This window comes from Cydia splendana, chromosome 3 (genome assembly GCF_910591565.1).
Source record: "Cydia splendana chromosome 3, ilCydSple1.2, whole genome shotgun sequence".
Taxonomy (NCBI): domain Eukaryota; kingdom Metazoa; phylum Arthropoda; class Insecta; order Lepidoptera; family Tortricidae; genus Cydia; species Cydia splendana.
This window is the reverse complement of record NC_085962.1, coordinates 26375031-26393697: the sequence shown is the minus strand read 5'-3', so window position 1 is coordinate 26393697 and position 18667 is coordinate 26375031. Positions and strand designations below refer to the sequence as shown.

General features: G+C 42.2%; 1 protein-coding gene across 1 annotated transcript; it reads left to right on the top strand.

Annotated features, from left to right (window-relative positions):
• The first annotated feature begins 14555 nt into the window (after window positions 1-14555).
• On the top strand, window positions 14556-15772 carry LOC134806330 (uncharacterized). The gene has a single exon (XM_063779541.1). It carries the CDS (start codon window positions 14744-14746, stop codon window positions 15686-15688), a length of 945 nt encoding a protein of 314 aa, XP_063635611.1. The 5' UTR covers window positions 14556-14743; the 3' UTR covers window positions 15689-15772.
• The last annotated feature ends 2895 nt before the right edge of the window (window positions 15773-18667 follow it).

The following is an 18667-nucleotide window of genomic DNA, read 5'->3' as shown; positions in this document are numbered from 1 at the left end:
GCGCCCCGGGCCATGGCCCGGATGGCCCTAGGGTAAATACGCCCCTGCATATATCGGTTTACCTATTAACATGTAGTAGCTATAATTTAAATAAAATAAAATATATTCAGTGTTTGCAAGTGTAGTGATGGGTATTAATTAATTACCGTCCACCTACGGCACCCGAATATATACCTAAAACTTTTATTTATCTTGCCCTGTTAGTTAGTATGGGTCAAGTCTTGGAAGCTAAATTTGACCCACTTCCCGATTTCCATTTGAGCTGAAATTTTGCATACTTATATAAATCGGATGACAATACAATGCAATATGATGACAACAAATGGAGCTGATCTGATGATGGAGACAGGAGGTGGCCATGGGAACTCTGTGATAAAATAACGCAAACTAATTGAGTTTGAGGTTGTTAGAATTGTCTCGATGAGTACTTATTAGTTGTCTATGGAAAGAAAAGTACAGTCAGCGACATAAGCTTATACTAATAATGACATTGTTGCCAAAAGCTTTTTTTATTTAACGCACAGTATAGTATATATTAGTTTGTGTTACAAGGGATCAAAATGATATTTCCGTCAAGGGCGTACATTGAATCCTGAGCGTAATGAGTAATGAGGGATTCAAGTGTTAACGCCCAAGACGAAATAATTTTGATACCGTGTGACATATACTGCTTTTCACATCAACTATGAGGAAAATAAAAAAAAATCTTAGTGTTGACACAAATTATTATGTTTCAAAATATTATTCAAGCTAAAAAAAGCATGCAAAAAATAACATAAAGTGTCCTAGAACAGAAAAGTGCCACTCGGATCCCCCCTAGCAGGGAGGAAAAGTGCCACTTTATCCTTCCTAGCGGGGAAGAAAAAGCCCTTTTCCGATAAGGTGATGTAAAAAAATTATTTAAGGCACTATATGTATAAAATGCACATATTTGTGAAATTTGTGATGTTTTATATAATGGATATAAATAATAATTGTATTTGTTGTTATTTGTTCATAATCATAATTAATAAACGATTGTAGTACCTAGTACCTATAGTTACCTATATATTATATCTGTATGTGTATTGTCTAGTCATGTTTAAAAAAAATAATGAATAAAAAAATATTTAACACTTCGTAGTTACAACCTTTAATTTAACTTGCCCTGTTAGTATGTATGTTATGTGTTAGTTAGTGTGGGTCAAATTTTGGAAGCTAAATTTGACCCACTACCCGATTTCCGATTCAGCTGAAATTTTGCACACATATGTAAATCGGGTGACAATGCAATATTATGATGACGTGGACTGATCTGACGATGGAGACAGGAGGTGACCACTGGTGAGGGAACTCTGTGATAAAACAAAGCAAAGTAATTGTGTTTGGGGTTGTTAGGATTGTCTCGATAAAGTATTAATGCCCGTGGAAAGAAAACTACAGTCAGCGAGCAGCTTATGCCAAAAATGTTTTTTTGCTAAAAACTTATTTAACTTGCCCTGCTAGTGTACCTACCTATGTATGTTAGTTCGTGTGGGTCAAATCTTGGAAGCTGAACTGGTCAATTCCCGATTTCTGATTGAGCTGATATTTTGCATAGTTACATAATATATTATGTAAATTGGATGACAATGCAATATTATGATGATATGGAGCTGATCTGATGATGGAGACAGAAGGTGGCCATGGGAACTTTGTGATAATACAAGGCAAACTAATTGTGTTTAGGGTTGTTAAAATTAAAATAAATAAATATTAAAGGACAATTTTACACAGCGACCTAGTCCCACAGTAAACTCAATAAGGCTTGTGTTGTGGGTACTAGACGACGATATAGGTATACCGGGCGTCCCAGTCCCACGGCTATGCCACATGGAGGGAAAGTACCCTGAATATATATTGTAGATGGAACATTTTACTGAAAGAAGACATTATTTTAATCTAAAAAACAATTTAAACTGCATTCATAGATTTTCAAATAATTACATGGTTGAACCGGTAATCGAACCCGCTACACGAGAAAAAAATTACCCTGTAGCTTTATCATACCGATCGAAAGGCTTCATCATAAGGATTATTTTTTGCTAAATAACATAGTGTATAAAAGGAAGACCATTAATTTTAACATTTGATGTGAAATTTTGTTCAGAAAAATGAAAAGCTGACATTGCCGTAAGGACATAAGTACAACTGACATTATCATTTTAAAGTACCTATTACTAACCAGTATGAAAGTGTCCACGAGCTACAAGCAGAACTTAGACGTATTATTCTAAATATCCACCACAACATGATCAGAAAATCGACAGCGAGCGAAATAATCAAAAGAGTGCGACTTTGTATTCAACAGAATGGGACTCATTATGAGCATTTGATAAATTAAATAAACCGGGCAAGTGCGAGTCGGACTCGCGCACGAAGGGTTCCGTACCATAATGCAAAACACGGCAAATAAAAAGGTCACCCATCCAAGTACTGACCTCGCCCGACGTTGCTTAACTTCGGTCAAAAATCACGTTTGTTGTATGAGAGCCTCACTTAAATCTTTATTTTATTCTGTTTTTAGTATTTGTTGTTATAGCGGCAACAGAAATTCATAATCTGTGAAAATTTCAACTGTCTAGCTATCACGGTTCGTGCGATACAACCTGGTGACAGACAGACAGACGGACAGACGGACGGACGGACGGACGGATAGCGGAGTCTTAGTAATAGGGTCCCTGTGGAGTGTAGACTGTAGCTTTGAAGTGATGAGGGGTTCGTTGGGTGAAGCGTAGAAACTGGCAATCTGGAACGCGCCGGTCGCTGCTGCCTCGAAGTCCGCTATACCTCCATTTACCGGTATATGTGTTGTGTGAAATGAAAACACATATATTTGATTTATTTACTGGAGAGTGTTCAGGCTGGTTTGAGTGAAGCTCTCTTGATGTCTCTGATATCTCTGAATAAGCTTTTTTTTTTTTTTTTTTTTTTTATAACATAGTAATCTGAGTCGGCCGGAAAAATCCGGCCCTATTACTCATTACCCTAAAGGCAAAAGTTTTTATAGCTAGTTCAACCTAATACTAACTATTTATACAATACAATATTTACAATAACCTAACACTAAGCTAATACCTAACTTTTAGCTTTTAAATTATATTAACAATTCTCATGAGCTATATTTTACAAGACCATATTTACATATATTTATTTAATTATTTACAACATAACTATAATTTTAAATTTGAAATAAGTCAAATCCAAACAAAAATCCCTATAATAATAGTTTTGCAAACAATTTTGAGAGTTTTTAAACATTTCCAGGATTACATTTTACATATCAACAAACAGTTTATTACTATACACACTAGTGGCGAGCGTACATACGAGCAAACGAGCGTTTGACAATTGATAGACAATTGATAGACAATTGATAGACAATTGATGGACAAAAGGATGGACACGCTGCATTGGCCGCGCCTCCACCAACCCGCGGTGGTGGCCCCGCCCATGCCACGCCTCCCGCTACCTTACACTTATACACACATAAACTATTTATAGTATCTTAACTTGGATACACAGTGTAACTATTTTTTAACTAGGTTTTTGGGCATATGCCCAGATTTGGATGGAGGTCGGATGGGGTGGAACACTTGATATGGGAGAGAGCAGGGTAAACGCGGTGGGGGGGGAGAACCACCCTCACTAGTCATGGCAATATTAGGCAGAGACAGTGACTCACCTTCCGATAAATTTGGCAGGTACGTTCTACCTTCATCAAATTCATGTCCTTTATTATTTGCGGCTTTTGCTTCCTCATCACATTCCCTTTCCATGTTAATTGTGATGGTGAAAATATCGTCCTCGTCCGTTAAAACGTTTCTTGGCCTACGTTTATCTTTCGTTACTCCCGGGATTGGGTCGTATTTTGCTGCTTTAACTATTAGGGGGTTTGAGCTATGTACCGCCTTGTCAAAATAACGCCTAGAATTTTCCTGAAAGAACTTTGCTATGGAGGGCATGCTCAAATCGGCATGTATCCTAATGTTCCTAATATAGTGGGGGGCACCAGCAGCCCTCCTTAGGAACTTGTTCTGAACGGTTTGTAAGGTCCTAATTTTGGCCTGCGAGGCATGTGCAAAGGCCACGCTGGCATAGGAAAACACAGGTCTTATGCACGTTTTGTATATGGTCATTTTGTTCCTTAAGGAGAGCTTGCTCCTGGCCCCCACCAGGCAGGTCAGTCTTGACACATAGAAGACAGCTTTATTCCTTACCGACTTGATGTGTTCCCCAAAATTGAGCTTTCTGTCCAGCGTTACTCCGAGGTATTTGGTTGACTCAACCCACGGTATCCGCTGGCCAAAAAGCTCAATATGCCCATGCTTTTCAATTTGCTCGTAGTAGTGCATCCTTCTACTAAACAACATGGCAGCGCTTTTTTCCGGATTTACCTCAATCCTCCACTCCCGACACCAGTTCCCAAGGGAGTCGGTGGCTTGGCGGAGGAGAGAGGCCAACCTCGTTGGACGTGTTGACGTGGCAAAGATCGCCGTGTCATCCGCGAATAACGCGTAGTTGACCTCGGCGATCCTTGGTACGTCATTAACAAAGAGCGTGAATAGTACCGGAGAGAGCACGGAGCCTTGAGGGACTCCGGCATTGATGGGGTGTAGGGGGGACAAGGACCCCTCCACTTTGTATCTAAACCCACGGTTTTGTAGAAAATCATTAATCAAATGTACCAAGCGGTCCGGGAGACTGTACCTGAAGAGTTTTAGGATCAAACCACTGTGCCATACTTTATCGAACGCTTTCGCGATATCGAGAAAGACGGCAGCAGTGGGGACCGATTTTTTCCAGCCGGTCAGCCAGTACAAGATATGTTCTGTCATACGGTGGACCTGATGGGTGCATGAGTGTCCAGTTCTGAATCCGAATTGTTCGTTTATGATTAGTTGTTTCTCTTGAATGAACTCCCCTATTCTTAATTGTATTACTCGTTCGTAGAGCTTTCCTAAAGAGCTTAATAGGCTAATTGGTCTATAACTAGTCGGATAGATCCTTGACTTACCTGGTTTATGTATACCAATTACGTGCGCCACCTTCCATTGCGCAGGGAAGTGGCTATTTAACAGTGCTGCATTGAATACGTCTACTAAGTAGTGGATGAGCTTTTCAGGGAAGGCGCGCAGCAACCTATTTGGTAGCCCGTCAGCCCCTGGAGCCTTTTTAATCTTAAGTTTGCGAATTAGGAATCCTATTTCTGTAAAGGAGGTAGCCCTTATCATTGGGCTACTAGGTTGAAGCACTAACTTTTCACGCACCTCCTTCTCAACCGCCGCCGTGCGTTCCGGGTCGTGAGGCTCCTTGCTCAGGGAGCATTGGGCCTCAAGACTGGAGGCCAGACATTCGGCTTTTTCCGTATCAGAGAAGGCTGGAGGGTGATTTGGGGGCGCATCCGGAATGGTTAATGGAGGCAATTGGGTCACTGTATCTATTTTAAAGGATCTAATGAGTTTCCAATAAGCCTGATGGTTTGGAGAAATTTCATTAAGTAAGTTTTCCCATCTATCGTTCCTAAATTCCCTCACACCTTTCCTAAAATCTTTAGTGATCTTATTAACAATAGCTTTATGTTGGGGTGAGGGACATATATCGTAGGCCCTTACGGCGGCATTTTTCTGTTTTTTCAACTCTTGTAGATGAAGCGGCAACTTCCACCTGTTATAATCCGCCTCATCCGTAATTTGTTTACTGTGGCGAGTCATCAAATTAGATAACTCTGTCGTTAGATAGGAGATAGCATAATCAGTGTCATCTCTAGACAAAATTTTTGTCGGGAGGTTCTTTATTAAGTCTGAGTCCTCTCCGGCAAGCTCCTTGCTGACGCCGTCCCAGTCAGTGACCAGCTTAGTGTCAGGGGTGGCTGACGGAGAGGGACCCAGTCCTAGAATAACGGGTCTATGATCTGAGGTCATAGCATGAATAACATCAATTGAACGGAATCTCAAGGCAACATTCTTGAGTAAGAAAATGTCTAATATGTCAGGATTTTTACCAACATCGGGTGGAAAGTGAGTGGGCTCTAATGGGGTTATAATGTCTACTCTCAATAAGTCAGCATCTTTCGCTGATGATGTAAGTTTGTAAAGCTCCCTACCATTTGCATTAGTCGCACTACAGTTCCACAGAGCGTGCTTTGCGTTGAGATCGCCAGCCACAATGACTGACTCACTCAACCCAAAGACACTCTCTAAATCGGACCTCAGTACGGCCTTTGAAGGCGGGAGATAAGCTGATACCAGGGTTATAGCTTGGTGGCCAGTCATAGCTAGCCTACAGGCTGAGATTTCCAGATTTTCTAGGTTTGTCAACTGAATAGGTGAGCAGTGAAGGGTTTTCTTAAAATAAATAAGAGTCCCCCCCCCTCTGCCACCTATTCGGTCATTTCTAATAATATTATAGTTGGCTATTTTCGGGTCTCTATGGGCTGGCTTTAAAAAAGTTTCCTGAATAAGAAATACGTCTAGATTATGCTCCCTAAGGAGACTACTGATTTCCTCGCGTTTGTCTTTCATACTGTTAGCATTGAATATTCCTAGGGATAGGGAGCGCGGGGCTGTTCTAGCATTTGAAGTGGGTAAGTTTCGAGAAGGAATACTATCCATTAAGGGTTAATAAAATTTTTGAGTTGCCTGAACAGCCCCTCATGTACGAGTAGGAGCATGATGCTAAGTCGCTGAGAGGGTTCAGAAACACTTCTGAGCTCAGCAGCTACTTGCCGTACCTGTGTAATGTCTACTTTAGTCGCTAGATCGATCAGCAGACTTAAGTCTGCCATGTCTGCTAGTTTGTCAGGCTGCGAGGGGGAATCCCTCACCCCTGGGGCCCGACTGGGCGGGTTAATCATCGCCTCCATCTCCGCACTGGGATTGGGGTTTGCCTGACTAAATTGGGTATTTACCCAGGACTTTTTGGGCTTCCTTATTGTAGGGAAGTCTCTGTCATTTGTCATCGTAGCGTCTTGGGTGTTTTTGGGTAATTCCCCATTATGGGTATTCCCCCAAATCACCCTACGCTTGGGTCTGGGACACTCCGAGCATCCACGGTAGTTTCCTGTATGGTCTTGGTTGCAGTTCGCACACTTAACGGGTACTTTAATTTTCCCATTATCATCCTTGTTTGGGCACGCCCTAGACTCGTGTTCGCCTGCACATGCGACGCAACGCGGGTCCAACTTACAGTATTTGGATGAGTGTCCCCATCCCTGACAGTTATAACACTGGGTAGCATAGCCCGTCTTTCTTGGGGGCTCTGCTATCACCCCACTTAGTCCACATACAGCTTTAACATTGAAAATGTCTAGCCCTTTTGGAGTGCGCTCGCATACTGCTAACACACAGTTAAGGGCTGACTTATCCCTATTTCGGTGCATCCTGTGCACACTTATCACCGGGAAACCTTGCTCAATCAAATCTTCCTTTATAAAATCAATATCTAACTCTACATCAAGCCCCTTAATAACGACTCTGATGTTCTTCTCGTCATCTAGGGCATAAGTATAGTACCCCTTACCTAAGAGCTTTTCCCAGGCCCTAAACTGTCCCTTATTTTGTGTGTATAGGACTAGGCCTTTCCTAGCCATCACTGCCTTGACAAAATTTAATTTTATTCTATTAGCCTCCCTTGACAAGTGATTCCACCTACCTTTATGTTTAATTACAATAATTGGGGGCCGCCTTTCTTTCTTTGCGGTCTCCACCTCCATTTCATCATTTACAATATCATTACTGTTTGCTCTAGCTAATAAAACCTGAGGGCTCGGGGCTACCGGGCTGGGGGGGGAGGGGGGAGACGCGCCTCCCTGACTTACAACTTCATCCTGGGCCAATGCCCCTGCCTGACCCAGAGGCAGGGGTTGAGTATCCTGAGGGGAGGGAGAAGGGGCCGCGGCAGGGGGGGGGAGGGCGATGACCTCCTCGCGTCCGCCGGGGACCTGTCCCTGACATTTTTCTTATCATTATTGTCTACATTTTGAGACTTACCTATTTCCGTCAGGGGGGGGACGGTACCATTTGCCTTTTGCTTGTTTTTCCTATTTCTTCGCCGGGCCTTAAGCTCGCGGGCGATTTCACTGTCTTTACCTAGCACGTCTCTCTCGGACGAGGAAGATGATGAATCCACAGAGGTGCTTGACCTGACTTCAATCTCCATTTCGGAGCTAATTTCCTCCTCTTCAGGGAGCGTACTAAATACATTTGATGTAGGCAGGTTTACCTGGTACGTAGGCACATATGCCGGAGAGCTGGGGGGTTCGGTGAACACCACCCCGCCTTTAGTTGTGACATCTGCCACTGTCTCGACCTGCGAGTTTGAATTCGACTGTACACTGTTTTCCACCTCCTTTTGGACCTCCATCCAAACCAGGTCCCAGTCCACACCTTGGGAGGCTAGTTTGGCCCTAATCTTACCTTGCAATGTTACATCCATTTTATCGAACACAATATTTACACTTACAAACTAACTAACTAATATCGTCACTATCGAAAAACACTATATTCTAAATTCACTTAGAGTCTCTATCTCCACTCGACCATTCCGTAACTAATTACTTCGTATTCACACAAATCACTAAGAGCACTAAGCTGCTGACACACACAGGCACACGGAGCAATGCTCGACGTGGCAGGGCGTAAGAGAACCAGCACGCGGAGCCAGGCTCGACGCGGCGGTAAGCGAGCGGTATTCAGTAATTACGTCAATGCACGCGTGCGCTCGGCGCGGCGTCCGGAGCGGGAATGCAACCTCTGAATAAGCTACAAACGGCTCCGGTTTATATAGGAAAATACAAGGCCGTTAGGTACCTTTTTCAACTAGTGGGTGTATCATGCAGAGTCAGTTATGTATATTTTTGCCAATCTCATTAATAATTAACACGTATGAAAAGAACATGTATCCTAGACTTATAACTTGATACATACATTCCACGCAATTCATTAACATAATATACGAACACAAAAGTAAAAACATGATAAAACGCACACAAGTAAAATGATTAAAACTTAAAATACTAAAAAATTAAACTGAAACATAACAAGACTCCTAGCTATTCACGACAGTCCCGTTTTACCCTTTGGGTACGGAACCCTAAAAATTGATTAATTTTGAATTAAAAATGTTAAAATTCATGGTCTTCCTTTTATTTCCAACACTATGTTATTTAGCAAAAAAGAATCGTTTTGATGAAGCCTTTCGATCGGTATGATAAAGCTACAGGGTAATTTTTGAAGTGAAAACTTCTTTAGCGGCGCTGTGCACTTTTTGAGGTGGGGAAAAAATGTTAAACTCGCGACAGTTAAGATTCGTAAGACGGACACGTACCCTGATCGAAAAACTGTTACGTCATTGAGTTTTTCTTATTGATTTAAATGTCATCTAGTGAGTTTCCCTCTAACTGGTACTCGAGTACTAACAGTGATGTGCTTAGGGGTTTCAAGTAATGCGACGAAATAACGCTAGATGGCGTTAACCTCAATTATACATAGTGCTGCAGACATTTTGCACTAGTCATTGAGTTTTCACTTCTGCCGGCACTCCCGGAGTGCAACTCGTCGTTTTTTTTTCTGGTGTAGAGGGTTCGATTCCCGGTGCAACCATGTAATTATTTAAAAATCTATGAATGCAGTTTAAATTGTTTTTTAAATTAAAATAATGTCTTCTTTCAGTAAAATGTTCCATCTACAATATTCAAGGTACTTTCCCTATATGTGGCATAGCCGTGGGACGCCCTGTATAATATACACATATATACAAATATTAATATACATAGAAAACATCCATAACTCAGGAACAAATATTTGTGATGAACACACAAATAATTGCCCTTACCAGGATTCGAACCCGGGACCTCCTGCTTCATAGGCAGGGTCACTACCGACTAGGCTAAGAGGCCGTTTATCTCAATAAGTATTAGTTGCCTGTGGCAAAGACATGTAACTCCGTATAAGATGAATAAAGTCTAAGAAAAAAACGTGCCTCGGAAATCAAGAAAAAGTCATTCTCGGATAGATGGCGCACACACCTTTGGCCTATGGTCGGCTAGATGGCGTTGATGACACCGTTTCATATTTAACAATTTTAACACATAGGTATCAGTTAATGAACATATTAGGGCAAAATGATATAAAAATAATAAAATCATTTATCCATATAAGTATATAAATTTTTTCGATAGTTTTATACGTTTCCATTTTGAGTTTAAGTCGTGTGTCGATAGATGGCAGTAAATTTACTGTGACTACAAAATTTACTATGACAGGACCCCTCTATACTATCTTTGACCAGAGCGTCGATAAACTTGATTATTTTATTTTTGCCTTTCGCACCACGTTCCGAAACGCATAAGCACCTCAGCGATTGCTCAAATCTTCGTGCTGACATAATGTATTGAAATATTGGGATGATAATATAAAGGGTCAGTGTATGTAAAGAGTTTTTTCTTTTTTGGAACGTTTACGTGTCCCGATAGCAAACACAAACCTAAAAATTTTAAAATCTCTTCACGGTCGGTATCTTAATAACGGTAACTACGGGAATTTCACGTTGTTGGTCGATTTTTAGCGCAAAGAGCCCTTCCGTATTCATTTGTAGAGGTAACAATTATAGTCTGAGATATGTGATGGAAACATTTTATTGAAGACTTCAACAGGTGTCGCATTTTGATCGAGTGCAAATTGGATACCTACAGAAACGTCGTCGAAATCAAAAACCGGTATATCTAATGTTGTATTCTCCCATGGATCAGCAGGAGAAGGTGTTCGTCTTCTTGGACGCCGTTGCCTAGCTTTCGGGCGTTCCCTATTACGACTACGAGAAATGGGGTCCATATTGGGTTGCATACAATTTTAAGTCATATCTTTGTTGCGCATAACAACTTGTGTCATAATCATCATTGCGCATACAAATGAAAAGTCATATTATATTGTGTCATACGTTTTTAGCCATAATATTTGATGACATACTCAGCAGTTGTCATATATTTTTTATGCATATAGTTTTAATTATAATGAATCAGGAAGAAGAAGATGTCACACCAGCTAAAAGCATATTTATCGATACTTAATAATGTTTTTACGTATAATGTTTTGTAGCCTAATAATTTTCAACCATAATGGTTTAAGGCAGCGGTCGGCAACCTTTTTTTTGCGTAGTTTTAGTAGCGTAGTTTATGAGTAAGTTGACGCGGGCCGCACTTTGTTAATATTTATGACTTTATCAGACATTGTCGTTTCTCAATATTACATAGCCAGAGAGGCTCGCAGGCCGCAAGTGACAGTTTCAAGTTGCCGACCGCCGGTTTAAGGCATACTTAGTTATTGATAGCCCTAATCTCCGTCCAAAAACAATTCGACGGAGCCCCGCTCACGCGGGAATCCTATTTCTGCGTAGTTTTGCCCTTCGGGCATCTAAAGAAACCTAACGAACCTAACCTACCTACTATTTGAATAAATCTCATATCTATGATTAATTTCTTTTATAAAACCGTTTCTCCTAGGGAGGAGGAGGGGGCTCCTCTCCTTGGATCTCCTCTTTTATGGTCGTTCTGTGGTTATGATTATGACTAAAGTAATATTTGCTTCATAGGTGGGTCACAACCATAGGTACATATTTATTATTCATGCTTTGTAACATTTATTTATGAAAAAAACATTATGACCACTACAAATATGACTTATTTTTTTATGTCTATATTAATAATATGCACTGCAATACTTCGAACGAAAAACAATTATGGATATCAAGCAGATGACTTGAAATGTTATGCGAATTAAATTAATGACAATAAAAAATATGTCATAACTCATTTATGACAAAAATCCAGTTATGCTCAGGAATAATTCTGACTAAAGACTTTTATGACTTACAATTTTATGAATAAAGTGTTATGACAATTAAAAATATGACAAAAGTTGTTATGCAACCAGAGGGAGTCCCGAGGGTCCATATTGGGTTGCATACAAATTTAGGTCATATCTTTGATGCGCATAACAACTTGTGTCATAATCATCATTGCGCATACAAATTAAAAGTCATATTATTATGTGTCATACATTTTTAGCCATAATATTTGATGACATACTCAGCAGTTGTCATATATTTTTTGTGCATATAGGTTTTGATTATAATGAATCAAATGTCATACCAGCTAAAAGCATAGTTATCGATACTTATAATGTTTCTACGTATAATGTTTTGTAGCATAATAATTTTCAACCATAATGGTTTACATAATTTTAGCCTCTCAACAACTCCTCGAAAAAAACCTTTTCCCTAATATCCGCCCAAACACTTAATTCGACGGAGCCCCGCTCACGCGGGGCTCCTATTACTGCGTAGTTTGCCCTTCGGGCATCTGAAGAAACCTAACGAACCTAACCTACCTATTATGATTAGTTTCTTTTATAAAACCGTTTCTCCTACTGGAGGGGGCTCCTCTCCTTCAATCTCCTCTTTTATACGGTCTTTGCGTGGTTACGATTATGACATTTATGACTAAAGTAATATTTGCTTCATAGGTTGCTCACAACCATACATATTTATTATTCATGCTTTGGTTACAAAAATTTTGAAACTTTATGAAAAAAACATATTATGACCACTATACAGATATATGACTTAATTTTTTATGTCTATATTAATACTATGCACTGCAATACTTCGAACGAAAAACAATTATGGATATCAAGCATATGACTTAAAATTTTATGCGAATTAAATTAATGACTATAAAAATTATGACAACTCATTTATGACAAAAACCCAGTTATGCTCAGGAATAATTCTGACAGAAGATTTTTATGACTTACAATTTTATGCATAAAGTGTTATGACAATTTCAAATATGACAAAAGTTGTGATGCGACCAGAGAGAGTCCCCGGTGATCCGGAATACATAATTAGCAGACTCGTGCAGGATATTAGAAAGCTGCCGCCTATGTCTGCAGAGTACCAAAAAGATATTATTAACTTTTCGATAAAGGTACAAAACTTCGTCGAAGCCGTGAAAGTGGTGGGACGCGAAGAATACGTCCAGGGACTAAGTATTGTTCCACTACTTATATCTAAACTTCCCACAGTGCTCGTGTCTAAGTGGTTAGATTTTAGTTACCCGTTAATCAAAGCCGGAACTAAATCACGCTTAGGCATTATGTCCGATTTTCTAAATACGGAAGCTGTGAAGATAGCTACTACTGCTAATATGCACCTGCAAGGTCATCGATCCGAGCAACAGAAGTCAAAACAACACGATAACGTTCGACCGCAAGCTATTTTCTTACAAGCCGAACGACAAAGTGGCAAGAAAACCGATCAGACTGATAAGTTTCATTTTTGCCGCGCTCAGCCAAATCATAATCTGTCCGAATGTAAGCCATTTAAGCGGGCATTACGTAAGGTGCGGTGGCAGTTTGTTAAACGCAATGGAATATGCTTTAAATGCTTAGATTCACGACATGAGAGAGAAACATGCCCTGCGCCTGTGTGCGATAAGGACGACTGCGGCGGGATGCATCACAGACTTCTGCACTTCGATAACAAAAATCGTCAGGAGGCGAGCGCCGGCGAGGTCCATGAACCTGCGCCGCGATCAGCTGATGCGCCTACACCGGAAGTAGTGAACTGTGTCACCGCGAGTAGCAACAGAGTTCTACTTAAAACTGTTCCCGTACGTATTCGTGCAAAAAACGGCAATGTTATCGAAAGTAGTGCAATGCTTGACGATTGTTCTTCAGTGACGGTAATAAGTGCTCAATTAGCCCAGCGCGCCGGACTTACCGGGCTTCGCGAATCTATGCACGTGTGCGGTCCGTGGAAACAAAGTGATGTAACATGTGATAGCACAGTGGTGAAGTTGGAGCTTTATGATAAGGATAATAAGGTTCATTCTATTAGAGCACGAAGTGTTAATGAGTTATGTTTACCTGAGCAAGACTTATCTCTCGTTGATTGTAGTAAATATCAATATTTAAATGCAATACAGAGCGAACTTAAAAATGTTGTTACTAAGCCAGAAATATTAATTGGTCAGGATAATTATCATTTAATTATGCCATTGAAAATATTGTCAGGTAAATTATATGAGCCGCCGTACGCAACACTTTCTCCTTTAGGGTGGTGTATTCATGGTAAACTTCGTGTGTCGGGAGCGACGCGCGGGGCGAGCGTTGGGCCGGTTCACTGCACGCTGCTGGTGGGCGCGCCGCCGATGACGGCGGGCGACCGAAGCGAACAGCGCGCGCTGCAGGACTTGCATGAAGAGGTACGACGCGCGTTCGAGCTGGACTCCGTAGGAGTGGCAGGTAAGCCTCGCCAGAATAAGAACGACGGTAGGGCTGTCGAACACCTTGAGCGTACCGCCCAACTTATTAATGGAAGGTGGCGCGTGGGCTTACCATGGAAGGATCCGGACTGCTCGATGCCTGTCACTCTGCCGCATGCACTAAAAACGCTAAAAGGAGTCGAGCGCAAGATGGCCAGGGACTCTGAATATGCGAACAGGTATGCAGAGCGAGTACAACATTTATTTTCTAATAATTTTGCCAGGGAACTAAAGGACACTCAGCGCACGCCAAAGACATTTCATTTGGCTCACTTTGGCGTGAACAACCCTAATAAAAAAAAGTTAAGGCTAGTCTTTGACGCAGCAGATAGTTCCGCGGGTTCGTGTTTAAACGACTATCTGCTCAAGGGTCCGGATCTACGGACGTCACTATGGGGAATCATGCTGCGCTTTAGGGAAAATCGTATCGCAGTATCCGGAGACATAAAAGATATGTTTCTACGCATCCAGATCCACCCACAAGATCAAGACGCCCTGAGATTTCTTTGGCGGGACAACCCTGCGGAACCCGTCAAAACGTACGTAATGACATCCCTAATATTCGGTGCAAAATGCTCGCCGTTTGTCGCGCAGTTCATTAAAAATAAAAATGCGCTGCGCCACGAGCACACCGAGCCGGCTGCAGTCGACGCGATCTGCAACTCTCACTACGCAGACGACTACATTCAGAGTTTGCCAGACGAGGAGACAGCAATAAAAATGGTAAGTACAATATCAAAGATACACGCAGAAGGTGGGTTCGAGATCCGCAATTGGACGAGCAATAGTACATCTGTGCTCGACAGCGTGCCAAATGAAACCCTCGGTACTGCTGCTGTAAAGTTTAAAATGGATCAGCAGTTCGAGGGCGAGCGGACGCTCGGACTCATCTGGTTCCCGGCCACGGACGAGTTAGGGTTCGACGTATCGCTTAAACGTATCCCTGAGCAGATTGTTTTAGGCCACCAAAGGCCTACTAAAAGGATTATGTTAAAAGTAGTCATGTCTATTTTTGATGTATTTGGATTTTTGGCGCCTTTTACTATACAGGGTAAAATCATGCTCCAGGATACGTGGCGATCAGCCACTGGCTGGGATGATGAAATTCCCGACGATATCTACACTAGGTGGGTAAAGTGGCTCGATTTATTACAATTAATAGGTCGCCTAGGTATATACGCATACCTAGATGGTATCAGAAAGCATCCATATGTGCGAGTGAGACGGAGCGAGGCTCACTCGCTGCGAACAATACCGGTGCTACGACGAGCGCTACGGCTGCTACGCCTGCCGCTACGCCGCACTCCGGGCCGAAATCGACTACGAGCGCGATCGCTGCAAGTGTAAGTATTATAAATAATTATAATAACTTGCAACTGCATTTGTTTTCGGATTCATCTTCAAAGGCTATGTGTGCTGTAGCATATTGGAGATGGGCATGGGCATGGATTACAAATGGGCAGATATATGTAGCCTTTGTTGCCAGTAAATGCAAGGTCACACCTGTTAAGCCGTTGACCATAAACAGATGTGAACTTCAAGGCGCATTACTGGCAGCGAGATTGGCTGACAGCGTGCTGCGCGAACATAAAGTAACTACAGCGCAACGGTACTTCTGGTGCGACTCGGCGTATGTTTTGCATTGGCTCCGGAATGATACTCGCAGCTACAATATATTCATTGCAAACCGGTTGGGCGAAATAGACGAGTTATCGCGCGTCAATGAATGGCGTTATATACCTGCGAAGTTAAACATCGCTGATGTAGCTACAAGAGAGGTTCACGATAACTCCATATTTAAGAACGAGTGGCTTTATGGTCCGGAGTTTCTTCACACCGACGAATCGCAATGGCCGAGTGATACGGTGAGCCCTGAAATAAATGAACTTACTTTAGAGTATATTAATATAGTTCATAGTGTAAGGGATGACTTACCTGTACCGGACGTCACGCGATTCTCTTCATGGCTGGCAGCTGTTTTAAAATTTATTGAGAGGTGCAAACATCGTTCTGCGGACATTGACTGCGCGCTGATGGCGCGAGCCGAGCAACTGCTGCTAAAACAAGCGCAGCAGGAGTCATTCGGTGACGACATAGCCGCCATAAGGAATGGCAACATTTTGGACCGCAGCAGTAAGCTCCGTCATTTATCGCCGTTTTTAGATGAAAATGGACTTCTCCGATGCAGTGGCCGTATAGATGCCGCAGCAGATGTTGCGCTGGAAACAAAGAGGCCTATTATACTCGACGGTAAGCATGCGGTGTCTAGACTGCTGGTCAGAAGTTATCACGAGAAGGCCGCGCATGGAAACCACGAGGGAGTCGTGAATGACCTGAAACAAAAATACTGGTTATTTAAACTACGTCCTACAGTGAAATCTGTAGTAGCCGGTTGTATGTTTTGTCGCATTAAGAAGGCAAAACCGGAGGTACCTAGAATGGGAAACTTATCGGAGGCACGCCTTGCGCATCACCAGCGTCCCTTCACGTACTGTGGCCTTGACCTGTTCGGGCCGATGGAGGTGACAGTCGGGAGACGCCACGAACTGAGATACGGTGTACTATTCACTTGTCTTACGCTGCGGGCGATACACCTGGAACTTGTTCATTCACTTACCTCGGACTCGCTGATCATGGCTCTTCGGCGTATGGCGGTCAGACGTGGGTGGCCTAAGTACCTATTCAGTGACAATGGGACAAACTTACGTGGCGCTGACACGGAGTTAAAAAGATCACTGCAGGAACTGGATGAGGAGGACCTGAAAAATAAAGGTGTTAATTACGGAGTACAATGGACTTTTATTCCTCCCGCCAGCCCACACTGGGGTGGGGCGTGGGAACGTCTGATCAGGAGTGTGAAGACGTTGTTAAAGGTAATCCTGAAGGAGCGCGCCCCTAGAGACGAGGTACTTTCCACATTGATGACCGAGGTGGAGAACATGGTGAATGGGCGTCCGCTAACCCATGTGTCTGTGGAGCCTGGCAGCGAAGAGACGCTGACACCTAATCATTTTCTGATTATGGGCCAAGCGTCAAACTTACCTGTCGTAGGGAGCTTCGATGACTCCGATCTCTTTTCTCGAAAGCAGTGGCGTAAGTCTCAAAGGCTCGCCGACATGTACTGGACACGGTGGGTCAAAGAGATTTTGCCAGACCTCATACCGAGAACCAAATGGACCCAAGAGCAAAAGCCACTACAGGTAGGTGATTTTGTTCTCATTGTAGATCCCGCTGCGCAGAGGAACGTGTGGATGAAAGGCGTCATCCAGCAAGTCTACCCTGGCAGAGACGGCCGCATAAGGGTGGTCGAGGTAAAAACTAAGTCTGGAACCTTGAAACGTTCTGCTTCGCGCGTCGCTCGTATTCCAGTAGGTATTGAGTGCTGAGTCAGCACTCAGGGTGGAGAAATGTTAGCGACGTGCTCATATTTTGATATTTTATATTGCTAAATGTTGTTTTAATATATAATTAGGTAGATTAAGAAACCTAAACTTAAGGGTAGTTTTAACAGCGGCCGCGAGCCGCTATTCTAGTTTTGTATGTGCGCCGTATGACAAATCAGTCGGTCCATGCTATCCGTGCGAGCGCACGTACGCACATAACTGTCATTTCGAGTTCTCTATTTTGTGTACTTTGTGTGTCTTAGCCAAATATAAGTTGTTAAAAGTTCTACTGTGTTCACCATTTCGCCGCGGCGAGACCCTGTCCCCAACAACAACCTTACCTGTAAATATGACAAACAGGCAAAGTCGAGTTTCATAGACTGAAAAGCCAAAGGTATTAATGCATAGTTTATGCAAGATACGAGTTCCGTATAAATAAATACCTACAATTGGAGTGAAATCTCCGCGAGTGCTGCATGGGATATCGGCCCATGTAGTGCAAATGATAAGTTCTTCAAAATTAAAAATTAATATATTTCAGGAAAAAATATATAAAACATTGTTAGTAATATGTGACTATAATTAACGTTAAAGAGTGAAACTCAGGTTATTGTCACAAAGACTCGTCGAACTTTAATGTAATGTCTTGGGGTCCAATCCTATGTATATGTACCTGTTCTGTTTGTTACACGTTGTGTTACCTACTTCGATAACTCCTTAAGTACAGAAACTCGGTAGTTAGAAGGTACTTACCTAATGCACATGTTCCGTGCTTACTTACGGATAGTTTTACAATAATGTCTTAATTGTACGCTTTAGAATGTGCCTAAGTGTCGTGTGCCTGCTAGCTGCGAGCACTCCTCCAAGTACGCACGTACGCAAGTTGCTGTCGACGAATTATACTAATACCTTTCGCAGAAACAGATTTGGTATAAACAATTCA

Bases quoted from the DNA above. Each gene is read 5' to 3' on its own strand.
- LOC134806330 (XM_063779541.1), top strand. From the start codon at position 14,744: ATGCTGCGCTTTAGGGAAAATCGTATCGCAGTATCCGGAGACATAAAA.